At 45.3% G+C, this 25,426-nt stretch overlaps 2 protein-coding genes across 6 annotated transcripts in view; both read left to right on the top strand.

Annotated features, from left to right (window-relative positions):
- KALRN (kalirin RhoGEF kinase) overlaps positions 1-17,093 on the top strand; it is a 518,343-nt gene extending 501,250 nt beyond the window's left edge. For 2 of the 5 annotated variants that reach the window (XM_054830972.1, XM_054830978.1), the window contains 7 exons: positions 1,536-1,657; positions 3,108-3,239; positions 4,954-5,118; positions 6,027-6,105; positions 7,267-7,467; positions 8,398-8,536; positions 10,868-17,093. In XM_054830972.1, the coding sequence (XP_054686947.1) occupies positions 1,536-1,657; positions 3,108-3,239; positions 4,954-5,118; positions 6,027-6,105; positions 7,267-7,467; positions 8,398-8,536; positions 10,868-11,413 (1,384 nt within the window). In that variant the 3' untranslated portion in view covers positions 11,414-17,093. The remainder of the gene's footprint in view (positions 1-1,535; positions 1,658-3,107; positions 3,240-4,953; positions 5,119-6,026; positions 6,106-7,266; positions 7,468-8,397; positions 8,537-10,867) is intronic. The other 3 variants (XM_054830973.1, XM_054830971.1, XM_054830974.1) reach the window with 2 other exon arrangements.
- An 82-nt stretch (positions 17,094-17,175) lies between these two features.
- On the top strand, positions 17,176-23,177 carry UMPS (uridine monophosphate synthetase). The gene is made up of 6 exons (XM_054830979.1): positions 17,176-17,387; positions 17,774-17,927; positions 19,516-20,184; positions 20,881-21,056; positions 21,568-21,682; positions 22,489-23,177. The coding sequence occupies exons 1-6, from the start codon at positions 17,241-17,243 to the stop codon at positions 22,668-22,670; spliced, it is 1,443 nt and encodes a 480-aa protein (XP_054686954.1). The 5' UTR covers positions 17,176-17,240; the 3' UTR covers positions 22,671-23,177.
- Positions 23,178-25,426: the final 2,249 nt, after the last annotated feature.

Genomic DNA, 25,426 nt, shown 5'->3' with positions numbered 1-25,426 from the left:
CACAGGGAAGATCCAAAAAGATCTGGAGTTGAATTCAGGTCAGATAACAGCCTGCTGCTGGATGCTCATCTGCAGTTTATGTAAGTGATTTGGGCCAAGCTGCAGTGGAAATCTCCGGGAGGCAATCTTTCACACGAACTTTTCAGCACTTCTGGTGCAGACTGAGATGAATCCAGGGAATACAAAGTCACTGAAAGTGAAAAATGAACACTAGGAGAGAAGGGATTTTACACGTTCAATAAAAAAATTACATCTGATCAAGAGCGTCCTTCAGAGACCGTTGGCTTGTGCTGCTGCCCCAGAGCACCCAAAATTGTCTTTTTTAGCCATTACTCAGTAGATCACTAGTGCCTTATCTTCAGGCTTCTGGCTAAGGTTGGGCTGGGAAGATATTTCCGTACAGGGTTCTGCTTTCCATCACAGCCTTTTGCCTGCGCGTTGGCTCTCTGTGCACTATCAGCACTTGTATTGTCTTGTTACTCATACTTATTTTTCAGTGAAGACACTGCCTGCCAAGGAGAGGCCCAGCAGATCAGCGGCTGTCTTACAAATCTTGCTGGCACGAGTGTCCGGATTGCGGGGGAAGGGGATATTTCTGTCCTGTTGTAAACCAGCATAGTCAGGCCAGCAAAAGCCGCAGTGTCCAGGCAGTTATACTGGCAACCACGTCCTTCTGCAGTTTCCGATAGATTACGCATTCAAGAACTAGTCTAGTTTTGCCATCAAGGGAATTTATTGTCGGCTTTAAGCTGGGTCTCCAGCACAGCTAAAGCAGTTACACAAGCAAAATCCTTTAATTCAGGTCAACTCCCTTAAATTGCATTTTGAAGACTGCAATGTGGAAACCGAAGTGACTATGTACAGACCTGCTATAAATTCACTAGACTCTGCAGAGCTGTTTATTTGCTCAGACTGGCCCAAAGATTGAGTGTCCCTCACGAACTCAGCGCTGGCGTTCTTCATCCCTAGCTGTTGTGAGATGTCCAGCCTTCTGACCGGGGGCCTGGCAGCCTCATTAGATCATCGGCACATGCTCCAGGGCTCTGAAGCTTCCCAGAAATGTCAGACACCCTGAGCTGTGTGATTGCCTTCTGCATCTGTGGGAAGCCCAATTTGTCCGGCGCGTGTTGGACTTAACTGCAACAGCACAGCAGCTCAGCATCTCCTGAGATAGGAAAGATGTGCCTGGGGAAGTCTTTCCAGATATACCAGCTCTGGACAGGCACAGCATGTTCAGCTCTTGGACTTTGCTTGCTGTTGAGTGGTCCTTCCCCCTCTCCTCTGAGGCCACAGCAGAGAAGTAGATTTGCCTGGCAGGCAATTTGGACCGTTCTGCTCGAAGGTTTCATTCACAGCCTAATCCTGACAAACGGAGGGGTTGTACTTGGGTACCGGGTTGCGGGGGGAAAGCTCCTTCAAATGAGTTAACAGGATTTGCATGCTCGTGTGTTCATAATGAGGCAGGACAGGGACTGGTGTGAAAAGCACTAGCAAGTGAAGCAGCATTTTATAATCTGGGCTTCCTGCATCCACAGTGACTCCGGGGAGCTCACCTTGAAGATCTGCAACCTGATGCCTCAGGACAGCGGCATTTACACCTGCGTGGCAACCAATGAACACGGAACCGCATCAACCTCTGCGACCATCAAAGTTCAAGGTAGCGCATTGGACCTTAACACCAAACGTTCTTCCCTTGGTGGGGGCTGGGAGCACACAGGAGTAGCCGGTGCAAAGGCAGCCAGACGTGGAGCTGTGCCAGGTGAATTGAGACATTAAAATCGCACAACCGTTCCTCAGCCAAGACTCCCACTGATGGCTGAAGGCATTGCAGACTCTTTGCGCTTGATTAAGTCGTCTGATCATAAGCATCACATCTGGGAAATGAAAATGGTTTGGCACTGGTTCAGCTCCTGCATCCTGCTCGCAGCACTGCTTCCCAGGGGCTCGGTAAGGTTGGCTGGGGGGATGACGCCCCGGCTGCCTGCAGGGAGCTCTGGGCTTTAGAGCCTGCCTGGAGCAGGGGCACCTGGGAATCCAGATTTTCAGCCTTCTCTGTAGGGGGCGAGAGTAAGGTTTTGGTGAAGTGTTCTGCAGGGGCTCAACTCGGAGACACGTCTCTGAGCCTGAATTTTCAGCGCTGTAATTAGTGACCTGTCTACTTGTAATGAATATGAAACGGTGGGTTGATGCTCATGACCTCCAGCTCTGGGAAGGGATCTGTTAGCATGAGAGATGAAGGGTACCTGCTGTGTTGAAGGGGATGGCACAGAGACGAATGTCTAACTGGTGACTTACAGATGCAGGAGTGTCACAAGCATTTAGAAGTCAATTTGTTTGGTCTCACAAGCTGCCCTAGAGGTATAATTTCCCCAATTTATCCAAGCAAGTTAGTGGCTGCACTAATTCCTCCTGTGCTGAAGGGAGCCCTGAGCAAAACACAGAAGAATTACTGGTCATTTGTCAATCTGCTGCCAAACATACCAAGCGCCATACACACAGAAGCACTCTGAATGCCTGCCTTGTGTCCTTTTTGGATGGTTCAAGGGTAACTGCCTCCCCACCTCCAGAACCTCACTCACTGCTTGGTGAAGTCCATGGGAATATTTGTTTTCCTCAGTTCCGTAGGCTTTCATCAGGTCTTGAGCTGGAGCAAAAATGAGCAGCAGAAGGTGGCAGGTGAAGAGGCTCTGCCTTTACAGCAGCTGAGCTCAGACAGATCCTCTGCACCCAAGGGGTGATTCTCCCGGCCTGTCTCGCAGGGAGCTCCCTGGGGCGTCGCAGTGCAGTCGACCACTAGCCGTGAGCTAGAAGAAATTCCCCCGTGCTGTAGTACTGTGAGACCATGTCAAGGCAGCGGGGCTTGCAAGCAGCACGGTTCTCTCCCAGCTGCTAGTATGGAGGTATCAGACCCACGGCAGTAGGCTAACAGGACCGTGACACTGCCTTGCCCCTGGTTGTGCTGGTAACCCAGTATAAACCAGAGCGCTCCCTCTGCAAGGCACAGCTGCCGCGCAGTGACCTGATGTACCTGATACCTGACCTGCAGAATAAAGCACTAGCGCTTGTTGGCGGGATACTGGACTTGGTGCTTGTTTCCTCTTCCCAAGGTGTCCCAGCTGCCCCAAATCGCCCCATTGCTCAGGAGAGAAGCTGCACCTCTGTGATCCTACGCTGGCTACCCCCATCCAGTACAGGCAATTGCACCATTTCAGGCTACACTGTGGAGTACAGAGAAGAAGGTAAGTGGTTTGAGCTGTGCTCGCTGGCTCAGAGAATGCGAACAAAGTCTCCTTTATGGCTCAACAGGTCCGAAAAGCATCCTTGCCACCACTGGAGTGTCACTAGCTGTTGCTCACAGATCCCAAAGTCTAAGGCCAAAAGAAGCCCTTCTATCATCCAGTCCAACTTCTTGTATATTACAGACCTTTCTGTTTTCTCCAGTCACTTATGGCATGTAAAGTGTGCTAAGCTAAAACATATCCATCACCAAGGCATCCTTTCATCATTTGTATTCTACCACCATGGTATCCATCCTTTCTGGTGGATGTTTCCTGGGAATGCGAAAACAAAGCAGCCTCATTATTTTTTTGATGCAGATCCCTGCATACTTGTCAAGCTCAGCTCTGAAATCCATTTGTTCTTAAATCCAACCATCCTTTTCCCCTGAAGAATTACATAGATATTAAATGCACTGTTTTCCCAATATGCACAGGCATGTGCTCTTGAAAAGGGCATTTGAAATGATTCACATCCCTTTTTGCATTCTTCCTGCAAAGGTCCCTGGGCAGTAAACCTTGCCTTAGGTATGTGGTCTCTGTTTTTTCCTTCATTGCTCAAAAATGTTAGTAAATGTGCAAACTTAATCACTCCATCACATTAATACCTTCTCTTAGCAAATACTCTGCCTTGACCCTCACTGTGCCATCAGTGTGACTGGCATTTTTGTGAAAGAATAAAAGCTCTTCTATTAACAACAGCCACCAAAAGAAACTGCAAAAAAAAAGCAGTGTTTTCAGTTTTCAGTATTCCTCCCCTTCCAAAGGAATCCCTGTAAAACCAACCTTGACCTTGTGAGACCTGGCAATCAGAATTTGCCCGCAGCACACACAAAATATATGGGTCATGGTAAATAATGTAGAGGTAAAAAGCCCTGAACTTACTAAAATAAGATAAAATTTTATATATTCTTGAAAGAAATCATAGGCTGTGAAAGGGCTCAGTGTCCCAGAGGTCCTTTTCTGTTCTGTGACCCTGTACAGATGAATAAAGTATGGCTCCTTTGGACGCCACAGGTTAGGCAATAGTTAGGTTTGTTTCTGTTAGAAGCAGAAACACATGGCAGAGTCACATATTTCTTTGCTGCAATGTTGCTCATCTGCAAAAAGCCAGTACTAAGCCTTAGAAAGCTGGTTCTCCTCCTGCAGCTCCAGCGTTCACTGTAGACACGTCTTCTGAAAGACTTCAATCTGCAAAAGGACTTTGATTGCACTGATGCCCCATCTCAGGTTCACCTGGGACTCCCTTGTGCATATTTTTTTTTTTGCAGCATTTCTGCTACCGATTCAGCAGAGCTGTCATCAAATCAGCTCTCCATTCCTGTCTTATCACACTGCCCCGAGACATCACTTGTAGTACACAGCCATGGCTAGACTGCTGGAGAGATCGGCTTGTCCCTGGGCTGCTGTTTTTCCATCGCTATCGGTCAAATGAGGGGCATTTCCTTCTTCCCTCATTTAGCCAGACTGAAGGTGGCTGCAACACAAAATAGCTTCCTATGGTCCAGTTTGGGTTTAACAGAAATACATCAGCCTGCCATAAGGCTTCCTTTTAAAAACCCTGTGGATTTTAACCTCCCAGGGTACTGCATGAGTTGGGCAGAGAAAGCTTCTGCTCTCAGTTCACATATTGAGACTGTTTCCTTCAGCTTTCCTTCCCTCCCACCATAAAACACAGGCTCGCAGGTCTGGCAGCAGTCGGTAGCCTCAACTTTGGACACGTACCTTGTCATTGAGGACCTGGCCCCAGGCTGTCAGTATCAGTTTCGAGTCAGTGCCAGCAACCCCTGGGGGATCAGCTTGCCCAGCGACCCATCCGAATTTGTGAGGCTCCCAGAGTACGGTGAGTGGGCATGGCGAGGAGCGGCTGATGTGCGCGGGTGTCCACTGTGTGGTCTGCGTGGTGTGCTTTGATGGATCCTGATAAACACATTGATCCTGGACTTGGTAGGAATACAAGAAATAGCCTGGGAGATGCTCAGAGCCCAGCTCCTGCCACTAGAAAGACTTTTCATGTCTGCTCCTCCAGTAGGGCTCACAGCCTCCCTCTGTCACAGAAGCTATTGCAGTTCCCAGCAGGTCCCTGCTTTCTGTTTCAAAACCATTTCTTGTCTTTATGTCTGGGCAACAGGCTCCGTGTCCTGCCTGGTGCCCCCTGCCCCCGGCCTTTCCACAATGCCAGCAGCACCAGCGGCTTCTGCTGACCAGCCCGGCTGGGGTCTGCAAGTCAGCTTACAAAACGTACCCCCACAAGCAATGCAGCTGGCACAGGAAGGCTGTGAAGGAGGCAAGCCCCCAGCATGGTGCTGCAGGAATTCGGGGCAGAGCTGACCCATGACAGTACTGTGAGCAGAACCCACATTTCCCCATGTTTTAGTAGCTCCAGTCCATAACTAGGTCTGTGACCGGCTTGGATAGCCTGTGCTGCATGAAACGAGAGCTCACATGACATAGCTCTATCTCCAGTGACACCCAGACGTGCCCTTGGACTGTCTGTGTGGCCCTTTTCAGCCCAAAAGTGCAAGGACAGATTTGAATCCACCTTATCCATACCTTCCCCTGCGGGGCTCTGGCTTTTAGTGGTGCAACATATTGGAGCTGTGCCTGAGCAGTATGAAACTGGACTCCCAGTGGTAATGTTTGCTGTTTTAATAAATATAATCTCCCATAATTTTAAAATATGCAGTTTATAGTCTACACAAAACTGTCATTAACTTTCTGCTTTCTTGAATGTGCTTTGTTCTCCCAAAGACTCTGCTGCTGATGGTGCCACTATTTCGTGGAAGGAAAACTTTGACCTCGCTTATGCAGAGCTGCATGAAATTGGGAGGTAATATTAACCACGCTTATCACTCCAATTAAACACCGAAACAATGGCTTGAAGTTTTTTCCTTGAAAGAAAGTTTAGATTGCTCTTTGTAGTTAACTTGAAAACTGCTGCTCCTTTCAAAGAGCATTGCACATTATGTATTGATTAAAATACAGACTGGTTAAAATACTGACTACATTTTGTTTTTTCAAGATCAGTTGTGATTTGAGGATCTCTGACAGCCACTGCTAGTTCGCGCTGGTATCTCCTTTGTCATCTCTGATTTGATGTGAGCTTTTGACGTCATGACAATTTGCTGGTTCTGGATAAGCTTAACCTCAAAGACCGAGTTTGCTGAAACACTTAGGCATGTGACTGACTTAAATCACATGCTGAGGTGCTTTGCTGATTGGGACGGTCAGTTGAACAGGAGCCTAAATAGGGGCTGTGTACATTGTCAGCCCTCAGCGCTCTGCGCACGCAACAGATAAGGGGCATGCAAACAGTTCAGGTTAGTTAGGTTCAGTTAGTTCTGCAGCTTAGAGATCAGAGGGGAGTAATTCTGGGGCTGAAAGGACAGGAGTCTCTGGTTCTGTAGAAAGAAGAGTGATGTATTAATGAGAGGCCAAGTTCAGCACATGGTTTCACTGAGTAGTTTTACTTTCAGGAATGGTACTAGGCACTAGTCTGAATTTCCTACATGCTTTCATGCCAGCTTTTTTGGTAATTTCTTACTGTGTGCCTGAAACAGTGAGCCAAAATCATAGGTTAGTGATGATTTAACAAGCCTTTCCTTTTAGTTGTCTGAGAAAGACAGGGCTCTTTATTAAAGCAACTGAAGAAGGGAGACCCACAGCTAAAAAAAGAGATAGAACCTGTAAAAGTAGCAGCAAATTGAACCCAGGGGAGATTGTTAGAGGACATCAGTATGGCTGCACAAAGCAAAGTGACACCGTTTGCTCTCAGTGTTTGCTAATCCCCAAAGAATCTCTACATCCAGGGTAAGAGACAGAAGCTCTTTGTTGGAAAAGGTTATGAACAACTAGTTAAGTCTGATTCCTTGTGAAATATTAATGCGCCGAATCAAATAACACTTTGAAAATCAGTGTGTTATTGCACTGAAAACCAAGTGTGATTTATTCATGAGGACCCTTCATTATTCTGTGTTTTGGTTTTTTTCAGGGGACGATTCTCCATAGTAAAGAAATGCGTTCACAAAGCCACCCGGAAAGATGTTGCTGTAAAATTCATTAGTAAAAAAATGAAAAAGAAAGAGCAGGCAGCACATGAAGCAGCTTTGTTACAGCACTTACAGCATCCTCAGTACATCACTATCCACGATACCTACGAGTCTCCTACTTCTTACATCCTAGTTTTGGAACTGTAAGTATGTGGAGCTTGAATTCAAGTATCTGGGTAGGAATTATTACCTATTAAAGCCAAGGACAAAACTCACCCTGACTTCAGCAGGGCAAAGATTTTGTCATCTGGTTTTTATTGATTGTGACGTCAAATGCAATAGCCATTTTCTGTAAAGCTTCCACTGCCTTTTCTTTACAGTAAATAAGGTTCAGAGGGACAAATAAAACTGCTTTTTGCTCTGGTGAAGCTTGGGTAATTGTATGAGCAGTTAGTTTGTCCCATTGAATTAGCACCAGATTTATTTGGGCATTTTTGTCCACCTTTTATATTCAAGTAAATGTATTTCAGCTAGATTGAAGCCTACATTGTCCTAATACTTCTTGGTGAAAAAACCTGTGTAACAACTATCCTTGCCCCTATAAGGAGAAGTAGCAACCAAGATCCAAAATGCTTTTTTGTTGCAGTACATCCAACAAAGTATATTTGGGCTATTTGCTTGTTTATTTATACAGATAAATAAAACTAGGTGGAAAACTTTTATTGGGTTAGTTTTCCCACAGAACATATTACTGGCTGAAAATGTCAGTGATTTTTTTTTTTTTTGCATTATGCAACCAGCTCTATAAAGAAATAGATGAATCCAAATAATTAAGAAGATCTGTTTTCAAAGGAATTGCTTCCGTCTGTTGAATCCATCCTTAAGCAAATGAGTTTACTTTGAGACTGTTGCTAAATTTTTCAAGGATGGGAGATAACAATTGAGGATTAATCTTTCTACCATTTCCATGGCCTGCAGTATCTTGAGATATCATTAAATGCTCATCAGATCTTGCATTTTAGTTTCCTCCATTTTTAGGTCACAAAGTTTCCATTGCAATTTTATTTTCAAATATTAACTGTTCCTAGAGATACTGTGTGATCTTTCACGTGCAGGGTTTGATTTGTTTGTAGGATGGATGATGGTCGTCTCTTAGATTATCTAATGAACCATGATGAACTTATGGAGGAAAAAGTCGCTTTCTATATAAGAGACACAATGGAAGCCTTGCAGTATCTTCACAATTGCAGAGTGGCTCACTTAGACATAAAGGTAAGAAGAAAAGAGAATGATGGTATTATTCAGTGCGCTGGTACAGAGTTCCCAGGTGCAGAGACAGGGAGGAGGTGCAGCCTGTACCCCAAAGGGATGATCACTAAATGGACAAGCACGATCTTTCAGACCTATTGACCAGAGAAAGGACTTACAGACCTGCAGCACAAGGTCTTTTTCTTCCTTCAGACAAATGATGCACCTGTTTCCTTGATTCACTCATTTGTTCTCAAAGGGTTTCTGGATTTAATGAAGGAGAAGGAGGATGTCTGAGACACGAGTGAGATGTCACTGGCACCTGACTGAGGGGGAATTATAAGATGAATCCATGGGGAATGGTTTGGGCTCACACCTGTACAAACTTAGCTCAGTTACCAAGGTTCCTGAGCAGAGCTGGCTTGTGCCCAGGCAGCTTGAGGCAGGTCAGAAGGAGCATGTGTCTCCATCCACAGCAGTGCCCTGGAGAGCCCAAAGCAAAGAGAGGGTGCAGGGAGCAGGAGGTGGGGAGGGCTGGCAGGGACAAAGGAAAGCAGCACGCTGCATTGTGCTGCAGAGCCTGAGAGGGGAACCGGGTGGGAAATATACCCAGGGAGAGGTTCAGAGGAAGAACAAGCTGCATTGTGGAGAAGAAATTCAGGCAGTCTCTAATGTCATGCTCAGTTAGATTAGCACAGCTCGTACCTCCTTTTGTTAGCGCACGTGGCAGGAGGCACTGTACTGTCCTGGATTCAGCATCGAACTGCTGTCCTCACCAACAGCCCAGTTATCTTGGATGACAGAGAATTAGCGACTGAAGTTATGATCAAGTGTTTTTAGGGTTGTGATCTGCAACATTGATTCAGGTTGCCAGGGATATCAGATAATCTATAACTTTTTTCAGACTTAAATGCCAATTAAAAATGGAGAACGAGAGATGAATTTAACTTTCTTGTATAGTGGACAATGCAGCTCCAAGGAGGTCTCTTCTCAACTCTCCAACCCCCAGGCATGTCAGATGAAGTGATGCTTTCATTCTTTTGCTGCCTACTACCACTAAAAAAAAAAAAAAAAAGAAGATTCCTTTTGTACAGTGCCTTATGTGAGCATTAGTCCCAAAAGGCTAAATCATCCTGGTTTCTTTCAGTAAGATTGTTTGTATTTTCTGCTGTATTTATAGGACCTGTCAAAAAGTAGGTATCACTTGGAGGTAAGAAACTGCACTGAATTCTCTATTTGATCATAAGATACTTCCCAGAAACAAGGTGGGAAGCCAATTTTCTGTGACCTATTTACAGTCCTCCTGAATGAAGGATGCTAATTAAAGCACCTTCTGTTGCTAAGTGGGAAGCAGGAGATGCACTGGTAGTCACAGCAGAGCTAGCCGTGGACTGTCTTGTCCCAAGATTCTGCTCAAGAGCATGTTGATTTTGTCATGCAGACTGCACAAGAGAAGAGCAAGCAGAGAGATTTGAACAGCAGTGTAGTGAACTTTGCTTTATATATATATATATAGCCATAAGGCAGCAGTAAAATATGCATGAGGATGAGGGGCTATAGGACAGAAAAGTGAGTCTAGAGAGGGTGCAAGAACTAAATTCAGAAATCATCTCAGAGCCAACAAAGGAAGCAAAATCCATTCTAAGTCCCCAGAGCAGAGCGTATAGGCAATGCTCAGCATCTCCCACTGACAAAGAGAGATCTTAAATACTGAAAGAGTTGGTAAAACAGAGGGAAAACCAGCTGGGATGAAATATAATTGCACTCTGGCTTAGAAGGCATGATTGTGGCCTGGTGTTTATAAGGGAACACTGGCAGCTCCATCCATGTCAACTGACAGCAACAGTAATGGCACGCACTGCCGTCCCTCCCAGCATAGGTGGTAGTTTGAGCAAAAAGTTGAACGTTTACTTCATGAAGAGTATTTCTGCTACAAGTTATGCACATTTATGTAGCCATGTAAACAAAAGGAATCTAAACAAACTGATCAGATACACAGGTCTTGTCTCAGAATTTAAAAAGTCTGTCAGTGCTCTTAATCTGTAGAGATTAGTTTGGGAAAATAAACTGTCTTTGGGGCAACATGCAAAATCCCAGTGTGTTGCCCTAGTGCAAAATGAGGATGTTGTCATTGCTGTTGTCAGCACTGATCTGAATTTACAGCAGTGTAAACAGTAGTTGAGCTGGTTCCTTGTCATTCACTCTCCTGATCTGTACCTCCCACAGCTGAAAAAATGTGACTTTTGACTATTAAACCTAAAAACCAAAGCTAAATATTTGGATAGAGGCTTATCTAGAATAAAATCTACACACAAATATGGTATAATTAAGTTTTTGTCATTATCTTTTCAACAGCCAGAAAATCTGCTCATTGATTTAAGGATCCCAGTTCCTCGTGTCAAGATCATTGATTTGGAAGATGCAGTTCAGATCACAGGTCATTACCACGTCCATCACCTCCTCGGAAACCCGGAGTTCGCAGCTCCTGAAGTTATCCAAGGCCTTCCTGTCTCCCTGAGCACAGATATCTGGAGCATTGGGGTCCTCACCTACGTCATGTTAAGTGGTGTCTCTCCATTCCTGGATGAGAGCAAAGAGGAGACTTGTATCAATGTGTGCAGAGTAGATTTCAGCTTCCCGCCCGAGTACTTCTCCGACGTGAGCCATGCTGCCAGGGATTTCATCAACGTTATCCTCCAGGAAGACTTCAGGAGAAGGCCGACGGCAGCCACTTGTTTACAGCATCCATGGCTGCAACCACACAATGGCAGCTATTCCAAGATCCCACTGGATACCTCCCGCTTGGCTTCCTTCATTGAGCGCCGCAGGCACCAGTACGACGTGCACCCAGTCCCCAGCGTCAAGAGTTTCCTGATGAGCAGGCTGAACCCAGGGACGTAATGCCTCCATCCCTGGGGACCTACACTGCTGGTCCTGAGGCAAGGCGCAGGCAGCGAGCAGGCACAGAGCAGATCTGTCTGTACATAGTCCCGTATCCGGCGATTGCATTTCACGTGGCTTCCTTAACCGCAGGGTACGAATCATTCTGGAGGTGGCAGCACCTGCGCAGTTCCTTGGGATGAAAGCAAAGGGGGGTAATGGCAGCGGGTACCCGCTCCCTCCCCTTGGGACACATACTATTGTCACATCCACCACCAAAAAAGGACTGCAGGAAGTAAACACCAACTGGAAATGAGAGTCAAAATTGCAGTTGCCTTAATCTTTGTGAGGCAGCCTTATAAGAAATCCTCTTGATCTTGCTGAACTAATTTCAAAATGTGTGAGAGATTAGGAGTAGGATAGTGGTGGGGAATGAGACTAGGCTGACCTTAGCATGTACTGCAGAACTGGGCCAAAGTCAGTTTTTGCTGAAATCATTGCAAGCCTGCTCCAGGTTAACAGACGGATTCTGCACACCCCATATGCCCAGGTCTGCCATGATTTCAGTGGGGACTTTGCCTGTGTAGGACATGCAAGATCAGGCCGTAGTCACTGCCAGATCGTCTTCCGTGGTGGCATAGCTTAGATACACTCTCGTTGCGTGTAGTGCTCAGACCAAAATCCCCCGTTAATCCTTGGGCTTTCTGCTGTGTCAAGTCAACATGCAGTACCTTTCGGAGCTATGATTAAGGCAACGAATTCATTGGAGCATACAGCTGGTTTTGACTAAGCACAATGGGACTACGATGGGTTTTTTTAAAAGCATTTTATAAACACTGTACAGAAATCTTTTGCAAAACCTGTGCATTGAGAAAAGGCTGTGTCCAATTTTTGCAGTATCTGTAAACTAGATGATGATAACGAAGACAATTTTTTCTATCACAGGTTTTCAGTATACATATATTGTATCATATATATAAATATATATATATTAAAAGGATCCTGTTCCATTTCTAGCTTCAGAATTGCTTGGCCCAAAGTCCATCTAAGCCTTTCAGAGTGCAGTAGGAGTGGTGAGTTCATCCTTGTGCTTACAGCTTGAAAATTGTTTTCAGTGTTTAAAGTCATTTGTTTCATTTCCAAACTTGTAAATATCTCTCAGCTGCTGTTAGCACCTCATCACCAAAGCATTTGTGAGGATATTTTTATGTCCAAAGCCTAATTTGTAATAAAATAAAAAGTATTCACAATTAAAACATTTCTCTCTTGCAAGCCAAGTTGCAACATCATCATATTGATGTTACAGTGACGTAGCCAGCCTTAAGTTTAACCAATGCAGGGAGTCTGCAGTGACAAATCAGCATTTTGTAGGCTGGCCAAACCTTCCTCTCTAGCAGCGGGACTGGCAGAAAAACACATCCCTGGCTGGGGCTTCCCCATCCTGCTGCCGCACCATAAAACTCTACAGCCTTGTAGGGTGACGATCAAAGATATTTATTTTTTTTTTCCCCTGGCATGCGAGGACTTTGTCTCGGTGCCAAGTGCCATTGCTGTGCCTGCAGTGGGAAATGTCAGTTCTTACCAAAGGTTTTCCTAGGGAAAAGGGCTTGATCTGACCATGTGTGCTCAGTATAGATTCTCTTGTAAGGGCAAGAGTCAAATTTCATTCACCATCCAAGTAACTGCACTGTGAGCCTGCAATGTATTTGCAGGAGCAAAAGCTGTCTCTGCCAGCAGGTGGTGGAGATACTCTGCAAGTACTGTTAAATTCTCAGGGCTCTGCTAGCCCTTTTTTTGATCCACCTCCAAGCTCAGTTTCACGGCAGGTAAGAGACCTGGCCCTTCTCTTTGAGCTTGCTCTGTCAGTACGCTGCAGTGGTCAGTATTTTGCTAGTGGAGAAGAAAGGAGGCACAGCAAAAACCCCCAACGTTCAGCATGGCGTGCATGCAATACAAGAACAGACCTTGATGTTGGGGAGCCACGGTCAGAAGGGTGAGCTCAGGTGCCTGAGCAGAGTCAGAAGCAGCATACGAGGCTGTGTGGCCGATGAAGAGAGATCTAATACAGGGGGAAGATGGGGAAAGGCTTGAAAGAGATGGTGCTCACAGAAGGCTAAACCTTCTGGGTCAGCTAGAACCTATCTCAGCTTCGCTCTGCAGTGCAGCAGCTAATTTTCTAAGCAGTCCAGCAGCACCTCTTAGACAAAGACCAGACTTTCATCCTGAGCAAGAGTGCGAAGTATGTGATTTCTAAGCAACCGAAACTTCTTCAGACAGCAGTCATCAAGGGGTATCTTTAATTAGCACCAGCCTCAGGTACTTTCTCGCTACAGGACTGTTTGTACTTCTTCCTATTTGTCAAAGCTGGCTTTTTGTGCTGTGATTGTGCTGCCCTTAAAAAAAATGTTTATGGAAGTGTGGTTTATAAAACCCACAGCTTTTATTAGGCCTGTGGGTACAGTTTAAGCCACAGCCTTTCTGCTTGGCATTAATACAAACAAATTCTCATGTATCACATGAAATCTGGAGTTATTTATCATTTTATTTTCCTACCTCCTGCATTCACATCTCAAACTGCGACAGCAGACACTTTGGATGCATGGGGGAAAAAAGCTGGATTGTTTAAGGGAATATTTAAGCCTCCGATTGCTATCAAATAACAGACAAAACCCCCAAAAGGCTGAAAGAGGATACATGTTTTGGTATTGGTGCTTAGATTCAGAAAAGAGATTCCTCTTCAAGGGAGAGCTGGAGGTGCTGAACTCTGAAGATTTTTGAATGTTATGGGGTTGCTTTCTGTTATGGTTCTGCCTTCTCTGTATTTGTGTTAGAGAACTACTCTTCTCAGGCATTGCTCTTCTTACAGCCCGTTCAGGAAAAATGAAGCCTGTTACTACTTCCAGATATGTTTGTGATTATGAACCATTCTTGCATTTTTATCTCACAGATTTCTTTTGCCTGAATAATACCAAGTTGACACGAAATGCTGCCGTATGATAAATACAGAGGAAGTATTCTGACCTTGCTCTCTCGAGGGCTTTTTCAGCCAACATGTGGCCTCTGTGCAGATCCAACAGGTCCTGTAACTGTGTTGTAACTCTGTTGTAAAGAGATTACAGAAGCTCAGTAAATAGGCCTGGAACGAGCCCACAGAGTAAGAAGCACCACAGCCAACCCCCTTTGCAGCATTCTCCACTACTGGATTTTTTGTCCATGAAATATGGACAAAACATGGGGAAACGCAGTTTCTCATAAAGCTCCATTAGGCCTTTACAGAGCTCCCCGGAGAGCAGCTGACTCCAAGGGGAAGATTTCCACCCGCAGCTTTACCACTCAGGGTGTTCCCAAGATGGCATGATGGCAGCTGCACTGTCCGGCTTCTGTGACAGCTTCAGACCAGCTAGAATGACCGACAGTAATGCTAGCAACAGAGCAGCACAAGCTTGGTGCAGACTGGCCCTACACACACAGCCGCTGCCTCCAGATGTCCTCATGGTGCTCTCACCCTGCACTGACATCAAAGCACACTTGCTCACAGCATCGCCCTGGCACTATGCTGGCTGACAGACCTGCAGGAAGGCAGCAACAAGGGCAAAACAGAGCCGGGAGGGCACAGTGACATGCGGTACTTGTTATTTAAGATGGCCACATATAATGAATGTGCATGGCAACGAGAAACTAACTCGCCTTTTGTCTCCCCGCTCCAGTTGGAGCAGCCAGGCCAGGCCATTTCACTCAGCCATGGACAGGAAATCTGATTGCCCCTGTAGCACTGCCAGCTCCCATCCACTGCCCACAGCACTCGCTGCCCTGTGGGTGATCCCCATGTCCCCAGCAAGCTGCCAAGCCCCCCACGGATGTTACTACAGGGGTGACACACAGCCAGTCCAGGGTTTTAGACTTTTAATATTTATAGCAATCCAGGCTTTAAAACTTGTAAAATTTCTCTCTTCCTACTTCTACCAACAAGTCTTGTTTAGTCTTACTGCCCTTTTATTTTAAATGACTATTTTTTTCGGTAACATTTATCTTTAAAAGCATTTTACTTTTGAACTAAGTAACGCTGAGACAAAGTCTGTGCCCTCAACTGGCCTGTACAAGTTCTGTTGCTTCAGTGGAGTTCATTAGCATTCCTGAGGATGCTACTAGGCCTTTGTTAGGAATACTGTGAATCAAGGCTAAATGTGCAACCACACACTATGACCTGACTATATATAAGAATATTTTAATATTCTTGCAATGAGGGGACTGCATCAAGTGACCTGGGATAATATAAACTTCAGAGACAGATGTAAAGGCTAGTCTGTATATACAAAGGTCTTACAGATAATTGACATGCACAGGGGCTAACCACCTGGTTTGGTTTCTGTTCCTTTCACTGCAGAGGTAGATTCTCCTCTAACACAGGGCTTGGATTTATTTTCCAGCTCATTCTTTCAAGTCCCATCAGAAAATGGTGCTTTCCCAAGGAAACAAATTAAAATCCCATTTTACTAGGCTGACTGCACACTGCCATCAAGTGATGAATTCTCGTTCTGGGAACTGTATAGTGGTGAGTGTTACCATAGCGTCAGGATGCTGAATATTCGCTGTAACTGTAGTCTTCATTATGGAGCTAGTGAAAAACCAACATCTTCTCTACTCAAGCCATATTTCACCTTCATGTCCAACTTCTGATGCTGGTGCTTTTACTTCTCTTTCTACCAAACTGTTCAGCGTTGCTCTGCCACTGAAGACAATTTGCTGATAACTTTTGGAAGGCAAACGCAATAGAAAGTGCAAAAAAACCCCCCCTTAAATCTCAGACTTACTCACTGAGATGAGAGCAAACAGTTGGAATGTATTGATGCTTTTCGATCTTTGCAACAATCAACTGAAGGAGGAAAAAAGAAACAGTATTGCTAACAGCTCAGCATTTTCAAGGTGCAAAGTAATTCCACAGCCTTAATTATTTCAGTGTATTGCTGGTCTGCCTTAAATGTATCTTCAGTTTTATTGCAGATTTCATTTTGTATGCACACGATGTCGTTTTGTAAAGGTTTGTAAATATTTCCTTTGTAAGTCTAATCACTCATGTGTACTGTTGTGAGGTGATTACTTGCTGTCCCATGTTGTTATTACTATACTGCAGTATATAAGATCATCTACAGATGTAGCTTCAAACTGTACATCTACTGTCCTTGCATTCCTATAAATAGAGTATACTAATGACGCAGTTTCTGGGCTTTTTTGATTAAATACAATTGTTCAGAGAAGACCGGGTCGGTTTTATTTCACACGTACTCCATCCTTCTGAGGCCTTAAAGACTCAGAGCTCGCTGATCGCTGTGTTCAGCTCACCTTTTCAGGAAGGAGAGCAAGGGACGATCACTCCAGCCAACTCTTAGCCTTGCACACATCAACACGGAAACCAAGCCGCCTTTTGGGAGCCACCCTGACAGCCGAACCCATCCCTGCCTGCAGCACCGGTTTCTGCTTCCCTGTGGAAAGAGATGCCGCCTAGGGGGGGACGGGGACAAACGCTGAACGCTCCCGCCGGTGCGCTGGGCCCCACACCACCCGCGGAGGGGTCCCCTGCTGTGGGGCGGGGATCGTGAGAAGCCGGGCCCGGGCGGCGCGGGCTGGGCCTCACGCCCTGGGGAGCTGGGCCCTCCGCCGTGCGGGGCTGGGCCCCACAGCGCGGGAAGGGGCCCCGTGGGGCAGTGGGACCGGGTGTCCCCTCACACCGCCCTCACCTCCGCGCTCACCCCCCGACCTCCCCCCGCGCATGCGCACAGCGCGCACGGCCCCCTCCCCGCGCTGCTCCGTCATCTCCTCGCGCCGGGGCGGCGCGCGGCACGCGGGGAGGATGGATGCGGCGGTCGGGCGCGGGGCGGCGGTGCTGCGCGAGGCGGGCGCTCTGCGCTTCGGCGACTTCGTGCTGAAGAGCGGCCTGGCCTCGCCCGTCTACATCGACCTGCGCGGCCTCGTCTCACGCCCGCTCCTCCTCCGGCAGGTGCGGGGCCGGGGGGCCGGGTCGGGCTGTGCCCCGAGTGCCAGGCACCGTTTGTCCGTGCCTCGGGGGGGCGGGGGGGGGGTTGTCTGTGCCGGCGCGCCGGAGGCCTCGGGTGACCTGTCCGCCTCCCGCGCGGGGAAGGGTCCGTTTGAGCTAAAGGAGGGCAAGAGGCGCGGGAACGCTGCCGGGGCCGCCCCAGACAGCCCGTCCTGCGGCTGGGGTCGGACGTCGGGCTGTCGGCGCTGTCGGCCCTGTCGGGACAGCGGCTGTCAGGCGGTGTAAAGCAGAGAGCTCTTCAGGCGTTGGCAGCGTGTCCCTTGGTAACCCATGTGTCCAGTCACGGTCCCTCCGGTCTGGCTTAAAAACCATCGGGTTTGCCTTTGCAGGTTGCAGATCTTCTGTTTCAGAGGGCCAAAGAGGCTGGTCTCAAGTATGACTGCGTGTGCGGCGTTCCTTACACAGCACTGCCCTTGGCCACGATCGTCTGCTCTGAAAATCAGGTTCCAATGCTTATACGGAGGAAGGAAGCAAAAGACTATGGTAAAACCTTCAAGTCAAGGACTTGTGTCTACCTGTTGTCTTGTTTGTGAAATGACTTCATGTATTTGTGGTTTGTTTGTAATGTGCAGCATCTCCATTCCAGTTTCAGGCTACCACTCCGATTCAAAAAGCAGCCCCTTTTCCCCCTAAGCATGCTTCCCGGAGCATCCCAATCTGGTCAGGCTCTCCCAGCTGTTTGCTGATTAAAGTGCAGCTTGTCTCCTGCTGCAGTAGGTTTAAAGTGCAGCTTGAATCCCGCTGCAGTAAGTTTGGAGACCCTTGAGGGGGGAGTTTGGTTTCTTTTTTGGCTTCAGCAGTGTCTTTTTTTCCTTGGCACCATTACCATGGTTCAGGGTTATTGGCCTCTTCTAGAAACTGAGATTTATAACTCGGTTTCTCTAATATGCTGATGCTAGTGCCATGTTTCACCCCCAAACAGGACTTTTTGCATATCAACTCTAAGAGGAACCTTTCTAGTCTCATCTTCATTTACCTCTCAAACCTCTTTTTTTTTCATATCCTGTCATCAGTGGGCAAGGTGGACCAGGTGAACAGCAGTCAGTTCTCTACCCATTGAACCTATTGTTGGATTTTGGTGGAGGCGAGGGGGAGAGAAGGCTGAAGCATTAACCTACCGTAGCGGCTGGGTTTCAGGATATGATAAAAGCTATCCTCTTCCAACGGTATTCAATTAGAAAGGATGCATGTCACAACTAAACGTTACTCCTGTGTCAGTCAGCGTGCCAGGCATGAAAATGTTTGCTGTTCCTTCCTGTGAAGGACAAGTTAATTGTGACAGCAATTAACTGCCTGGCACAAGGTTTCCAGTGTCACGTGGATTGCAAAGCTGTACGTGCGCTCCTTCTCTAGGCTGTCGTGGTCTGAGCACCGTGCTGGCTGCATAATGTTCCCCTGCTGCTCGCTACTTCCTGGGAAAGCTAGGCATCCTTTGTTGGTGCCCCCAGGAGGGCTTTCATGGACGTGTGCCTGTTGTTGGTTAGGGCAAAGGCTTCTGGGGGCTTTGCTCCTTCTAACTGTTCTAACAGGCATCTTAAGCACTGAATAATGCCTGTGGATAATAAGAAGTATGCTGAGGAGTACCAATAACTTGCCTGCTTTAAAGATGTTTTAAATAAGTGGAGAAAATAGTTTTGTGATTCCGAGCGTTCAATTTCTGGCAATAACAAACTTGTGTACTCATCTCACCATTTGTGCAGTTAACAATATGTCAGTTTTGTTAATGGAACATAACTTCTGGAAACATGAGGTATTTTATTCACTTGGAGAAGTAACAGTCTTTATGAGTTGAATTACAAGTCAGTGACTGAGCTGTGGTAAGAAGTATGGTAACTGGTGTCAGGTAATAACTAAACAAATTACCTCTCCATACTGACAGTGAATGTGAAATTCCTGTTCTCTTGAAGTCCAGTTCCATTTGACTTCAGTATATGCTGCAGCGTATGCTTGTATGTGGAACAAATATGATCTTAATATTAGCATAGCAAGTTAAAGTTTAGATACTTAAATTTTTTTGGGGTCTTTTAAACTTTTTTCACTTAGTGGAAAGTTTTTTCCTTTTATTTTTAAGGTACTAAGCGGCTAGTGGAAGGCACCATTAATCCAGGAGAAACATGCTTGATCATTGAAGATGTAGTAACAAGTGGATCTAGTGTACTGGAAACTGCGGAAGTTCTTCAGAAAGAAGGATTAAAAGTCACGGATGCTATAGTGCTGTTGGACAGGGAGCAGGGTGGGAAGGCCAGGTTAGAGGAACGTGGAATTTGCCTGCACTCTGTGTGCACGTTGTCTGGGGTGTTGGAGATTCTCCAGCAACAGGGAGAAGTGGCCGCTGAGATGGTTGAGAAGGTGAAGAAATTCATTCAAGGAAACGTGTTTGAGCCAGTGGCTCAGAATGGCCCTGCTCCCATGAAGAGACCGTGTAAAGAGCTGAGCTTCGGCGCTCGTGCCAAGCTGCCGGGGGTACATCCTATTGCAGCCAGGCTTCTCAGGCTCATGGAAAAGAAGCAAACAAACTTGTGCCTTTCTGCTGATGTCACCAGCTCCAAAGAGCTGCTGCAGTTAGCTGCCATCCTGGGCCCCAGCATTTGTGTCCTGAAGACTCATATAGACATCCTGGATGATTTTAGCCAAGAGGTAGTAAAGGAGTTGAGAGTGCTTGCAGATCGACATGAATTCTTGATTTTTGAAGACAGGAAATTTGCAGACATTGGGAACACCGTGAAACATCAGTATGAAGGTGATTATCGTCAACCTCAATGTACTGTAACGTTGCTGCTGGTGTGTGTAACTGCAGCGCGGGCGCAGGTTGCCAGGAGAGATTGTGGAATCTCCTGCCTTGGAGAAGACTCAAGGGGACGAGGCCCTGAGCAACCTAATCTAGCTTTGAAGTTAACCCTGCTGAGAGGGCATGACCTCCAGAGGTCCCTTCCAACCTTGATCTTTTCATGAATCTGTGGTTGTGCTCAGTAAGTACTTCTGAGTAGCTGTTTGCTGTGAGAGAACGCAGCGTGGCTTCTTAAGGCAGCCTGCTGTTACACGCTTGTGTGCTCATTACAGCTTTCATTTGATACTGCATCTGCAACTGTAGAACTGGGTTTTTTCCTGATCCATACATCCCATATGATCTATATGCTGTATTGAAAAGTAGCACCTGTGACAGTAGATTTTTAGGTTACCATAAATGCCTCAATGAATATTAAAGGTGAGATACTAAGAAGTGTTTGTGAAAAATGAGACTGAGACCATGCTTTGTGGTTAGACAGCTATCAGCATTGTCTGATGAGACTGAACTTGTAACTGTCAAGTTTCAGTAGTAAAACTGCCTTTTAACATGTGAATGATTTAGCGTGCAGCTTGTTTTGTTTAACTCATGTTTCCTGTTTAATACATTTCTGGTAACACTTTGCCTATGTCTTCCTATCCGTGTTCCCAGGTGGTGTGTTCAAAATCGCATCCTGGTCAGACATGGTTAATGCCCATGTGGTTCCAGGACCTGGAGCTGTGAAAGGTCTGAAGGAAGTAGGTCTTCCTCTCCAGCGTGGCTGTCTTCTGATTGCTGAGATGAGTTCCCAAGGGTCGCTTGCAACGGGTGAATACACAAAAGCCGCGGTAAGTTGGCAGTCTTGTTTCGGGTTAAAGCTTGTAAAGTGTTGTGACAGGGAGGTTTTGTGCGCTTCTAATATTTGCACTTCCAGAAATCTCTCCAGCTCTATTACAGTTGTGTTTTTCCTGTGGAGACTCAGGAATCTGACAGCGTGGTGTTTAAAGGTTGCAGCTGTAGGCAGTGGTGTAAAGTGGTCAGAGTTCACACTGTGAATTCTAGTAAACATGCCAAGTTTGCTATTACCCCCCCCCCCTTTTTTTTTAAGCAATAAATTTCTAATTAGTTTAAGTACATTCATTGCATTATTTATAACATAGAAAGAAACATAACATTCATGTTCCTGGATCAGTGAGGGGCGAGTCAGCTCTGGGTGACTTTATATTGGTAAAGCAAGAACAGGGTTTCAGTAACCCTGCCTTGCACAGCTTAATGTGTCAAAGGGTGAGTGAAAAACAGATTGCTAGTCAGACTTAACTTTAGGTATATCACTTGTAACTGTTTACTGATCTTCTTCAGGTACAGATGGCTGAAGACAACTCAGATTTTGTTTTTGGATTCATATCTGGATCTAGAGTTAGTAATAAACTGGAATTTCTTCACTTAACTCCAGGGGTGCAGCTGCAAGCTGAAGGTAACTTCTGAAATACTTACAGTCTTGTTTGTAAATACAGTAAGTGATCTAGCCTTCAGTGAAAAAGTGACTTCTGAAGAGGGTTTGGTTGCCAGTTCCCTGGTGGGAGGAGTCTGTGTTTGCCATTATGAGCTGCCTTCTGTATTTCTGGGTACGCTGATCCCTTTTCTGGGAGCTCTGAAGGGCAACCAACAGGCTATGCAGCTTTGCTCGTGTGCTGAGGTCTGTGCATACCATAAAGCACAGTCCTTAAAACGTGTGAAATGCCTTCAGGTAGGTGTTGGGGTAAATCTATAGCTACTCAGTAGGAGTAGAAAAAAAGATTTTTAACAAATACAGAAGTCTAACTGTAATGCTGATACTGATATAGACACAGTATCAATAGATTGGAAGTCTTATACTGACTAAACAGGTTATCGCTGAACCAGGTAAAGGAGATGTGCTTCTCTACAGTACTTAATTCTTATAAAACCTGAAGTAAAATCACAAGCTTTTACATGAATGTTGGGGGGTTTTGCCTGTTCTAAGAAGGCTAAGGCTTATTTCAGTAATTCTGATCAGTGCTTCTTTGTGTAAGTGTTCCATCTGTTGTGACTGGTAAATCATGAAAAAGGAGGGCGTGCTCTGTCAAATTTGAATGATGTAATAGGGGGTTCATTAGTTGGAGACACAGTTTTGATATGTTTGTGGATTGTTAGGGTGAGAGCTGGAACAGCATATCTGTTCTCTGCTCCAGTACCTCTTCGAAGTTTTTTATTAGATACAGTTTTGTACACACTAAAAAAAAAAAGCTGTCTCTATTTCAGGTGATAACCTTGGACAGAAGTATCTAAGCCCCAAGGAAGTTATTAGTGGAAAAGGTTCAGATATCATTATTGTGGGACGTGGCATCTTGTCAGCTTCAGACCGTCTTCAAGAAGCAGAGAAGTACAGGAAGGCAGCTTGGGAGAGCTACCTGAGCAGACTTGGTATTTGTGCAGAAGACTGAAAGCAGGCCACTTCCAAGTCAGTAAGCAAAGCTGATGGAGCTGCAGTCATCGTTAAATACATAGACATTTCAGTCAGTAGGAAACTGCTCCTTTGGAGAACGATCTGTTACTAACTAAATTATTTTTAATCTCACACACAGAGATCAAGTTGTACATGCCATAGTTGTTTTTTTAATCTTTGAATGTATGAAACCAAAACTTTATGCCCAGTTTTTAGCCTTAATAGCTTTTCTCTGGTGAAAAAATCTTGCTTGAAACACTCCCAGGGTATTTGGTTGGCTTTTGTTGCTTTTATTTCTCCTCCTCACCCTCAAATCCCTTGTGGCTGTGGAAACAGCATTTTACTGTTCTCAGTAAACTTCACCTGTGGACCTGACTTGCTCCCCCACTCTCACAGGCTTACTCAGTTCTGCTGTTTCCAAGGAGCAAGTATGGGTCTTAATGTCACACTGTGAAACTGAATAATGTCTTGTTTAATAAATACTTCTGCTACTGTTTTCCTTTCATTGGATCTATAAGTCTTCCTTCTATGGCAGTGTGAAATTCTGTTTTCAAAACCCCATTATTCTAAGAAGTCATTCTACTGTGTTTGTGACTGTAGGAATTACTCATGATTCTGCTTAAAGGAGCTGCAAAGAATCTCAGAGCCACTAGTTGTTGTGTGCTTAATTACAGTGGAACTGTTGATTCCTCTAATGAGAAACAAAAATGTATATTCTGTTTCTTGAGGTTTTGTGACAATAGCTGGAATACTTCCAGGAATTATTTCCCACTCTTCAACAGATATTTCTACTTCTCCTTATTCATTGTATGATTGGTTTTGATTAGAAAGGATGGAGTAACCTTTAAATATCTAGTTTGTGTGTGATGGAAATGGGTTTGAATTTTCATTGCTATCAAGAAGGCAAAGACAAATGGTGATGCAGTTCTAGACGGTTCCTGTGCTGATGCAAAGCACACAGAGAAAGCTGGGTCTCTTTGGTGATGCACTTGTAGTCTAGGAAAACTCTATCTAGTGAGAAGAGTTTTTTGGCATTGGTACTGGAGTTTTTACTGAGCCTTTCACAAAAGAGGAGACTGGAGTTATGCTGAAGTTCAAAAGGGGAGTTTTTTTGGGGGGTGATAGCCTTACCCTTTCATGTTCCACATGCCCTGGAAGTGTGCTTCCCCTTGATGAAGGGGCTTTTTATGGGGCTTAGAAGTTGGTCACTGTGGGGAGAATAATAGAATCTACTCAGGGGGTGTGTTTTGTTTTCCTTGGGGTTATTGGGTTCAGGAGTCTTCCTACATAGCATAACTTAGATGTGGAGAACTCCATCAAGGGAAGATGAAGGCTCTCCTGGCCACCTTCCACAGCTGGAACTGGAGTGTGTTGTGTTGTGCAGCTGCCCTGCAACAGCCTGTGAGTCATGAGATTTCACATCAACTTCTAAGAACTTCCAGTACTTCTAAGTGAACGGAGGACTTGGGATTTGTTTACTGTCTCATCTTAATTATCTCATGGCCTTGAGGCTTGTTGCAGAAACAAGACTTTCTCACTTAACTGTTTTGTAGAAAATTACTTTTTCCACCAGAGGGAGCCGAGATTCTGTTTTTCAGGATAGTCGACGCCCTAGCTCTTCTACAACTAATAGTTTCCAATGATGATACAAACTCTAGACATGCTTAAAATTATAATCTATTTGGTTTTCAACAAATTACACCCTTTCTGATGCCATCATTTAAAACAGAGTTTACCAGAAAGCAGCTTTTGGCTGGAGTTCAGCACTGTATGTTGTTGTAGGCTCACTTACAGCGCAGGCAGAATTTTGTGAGTTCAGTGTTTTCCACTAACTCTGCTGAATTGTGTTAAGCGGGTGGCTGACATGTATGTAGCTAAATCCCCGAGCGGGGTCTGCTGAGACCTAGTTTATCAGGCCTCTAGCTGAAAAAAATAGCAACCAGATTTGGAGAGATTGATGTAATCTAATCTCCAGTCACTTTTAGAGGACATTTGCAATTCATTTTCTTTACAAAACAAGTTCCGAGGGACCAGATCGATTGAGAAAACTTCATTTCACAGTCCTTCATTGTGCACTCAGTAAATCATCCAGAAATAGCCGTATTCTGGTGCTTTGTTTGACACCAATGTCGCAAACATTTCAATTAGTAAAACAAAACCATGTTACCTCCTATATACATTCTTCTGTCAGAATGATTATAGTAAACAAGTGTGTGCACTTTCTTTGAGGCACCTGGAAGTGATTAAAAATCCATTTCAAATTAAGAACAAATGTTAATTTCCTTGCTTGCCCCCGCTGCTCACATTCATTGCATAGTTCCTGCTGTTGGTCTCAACTGTTCCTAACATGGGAACTAGGTCACAATTTACAAAACTCATTTGCATCATAATATATGAATCTGAAAGTCTTGCAGTTCATTATCTGATTGAGTCTGGGGTAGAGGCATGGGGCTATATTTAAATTACGGGGTTATCACATGATGTGTATTATCTGGCAAGTAGGCATTTATATGAAACTGTGATCCTGGAGTATGATTTATAACACAATTAAAGGATATCGCGCTTTTCGTAATGAAATAAAACTGTAATCAAGCGTTGTCAGTGCTTGCAGCAGAAAAAAGGCTGATTTGCTGCTATTTCTGAGCAGCATAGTGGGGACTGCATGAGAGACCAGCACAAGCTGGAACCATTAAGGAATTGTTATGTAGCTTTTGATATTTGTATGTAAAGTTCACTCTATCTCTCTGAGGTTGT

Source organism: Grus americana, chromosome 6 (genome assembly GCF_028858705.1).
Source record: "Grus americana isolate bGruAme1 chromosome 6, bGruAme1.mat, whole genome shotgun sequence".
In the NCBI taxonomy this organism is placed as follows: Eukaryota; Metazoa; Chordata; class Aves; order Gruiformes; family Gruidae; genus Grus; species Grus americana.
This window is presented reverse-complemented; position numbering and strand designations above follow the sequence as displayed.

What these genes read in the sequence shown, in the direction of transcription:
- UMPS (XM_054830979.1), top strand. Translation starts at nt 17,241, where the DNA reads ATGGATGCGGCGGTCGGGCGCGGGGCGGCGGTGCTGCGCGAGGCGGGC. An exon ending in CGTGAAACATCAGTATGAAG is followed by an intron (nt 20,185 to 20,880) that starts GTGATTATCGTC and finishes CCGTGTTCCCAG; the next exon opens with GTGGTGTGTTCAAAATCGCA. An exon ending in GGTGCAGCTGCAAGCTGAAG is followed by an intron (nt 21,683 to 22,488) that starts GTAACTTCTGAA and finishes TCTCTATTTCAG; the next exon opens with GTGATAACCTTGGACAGAAG.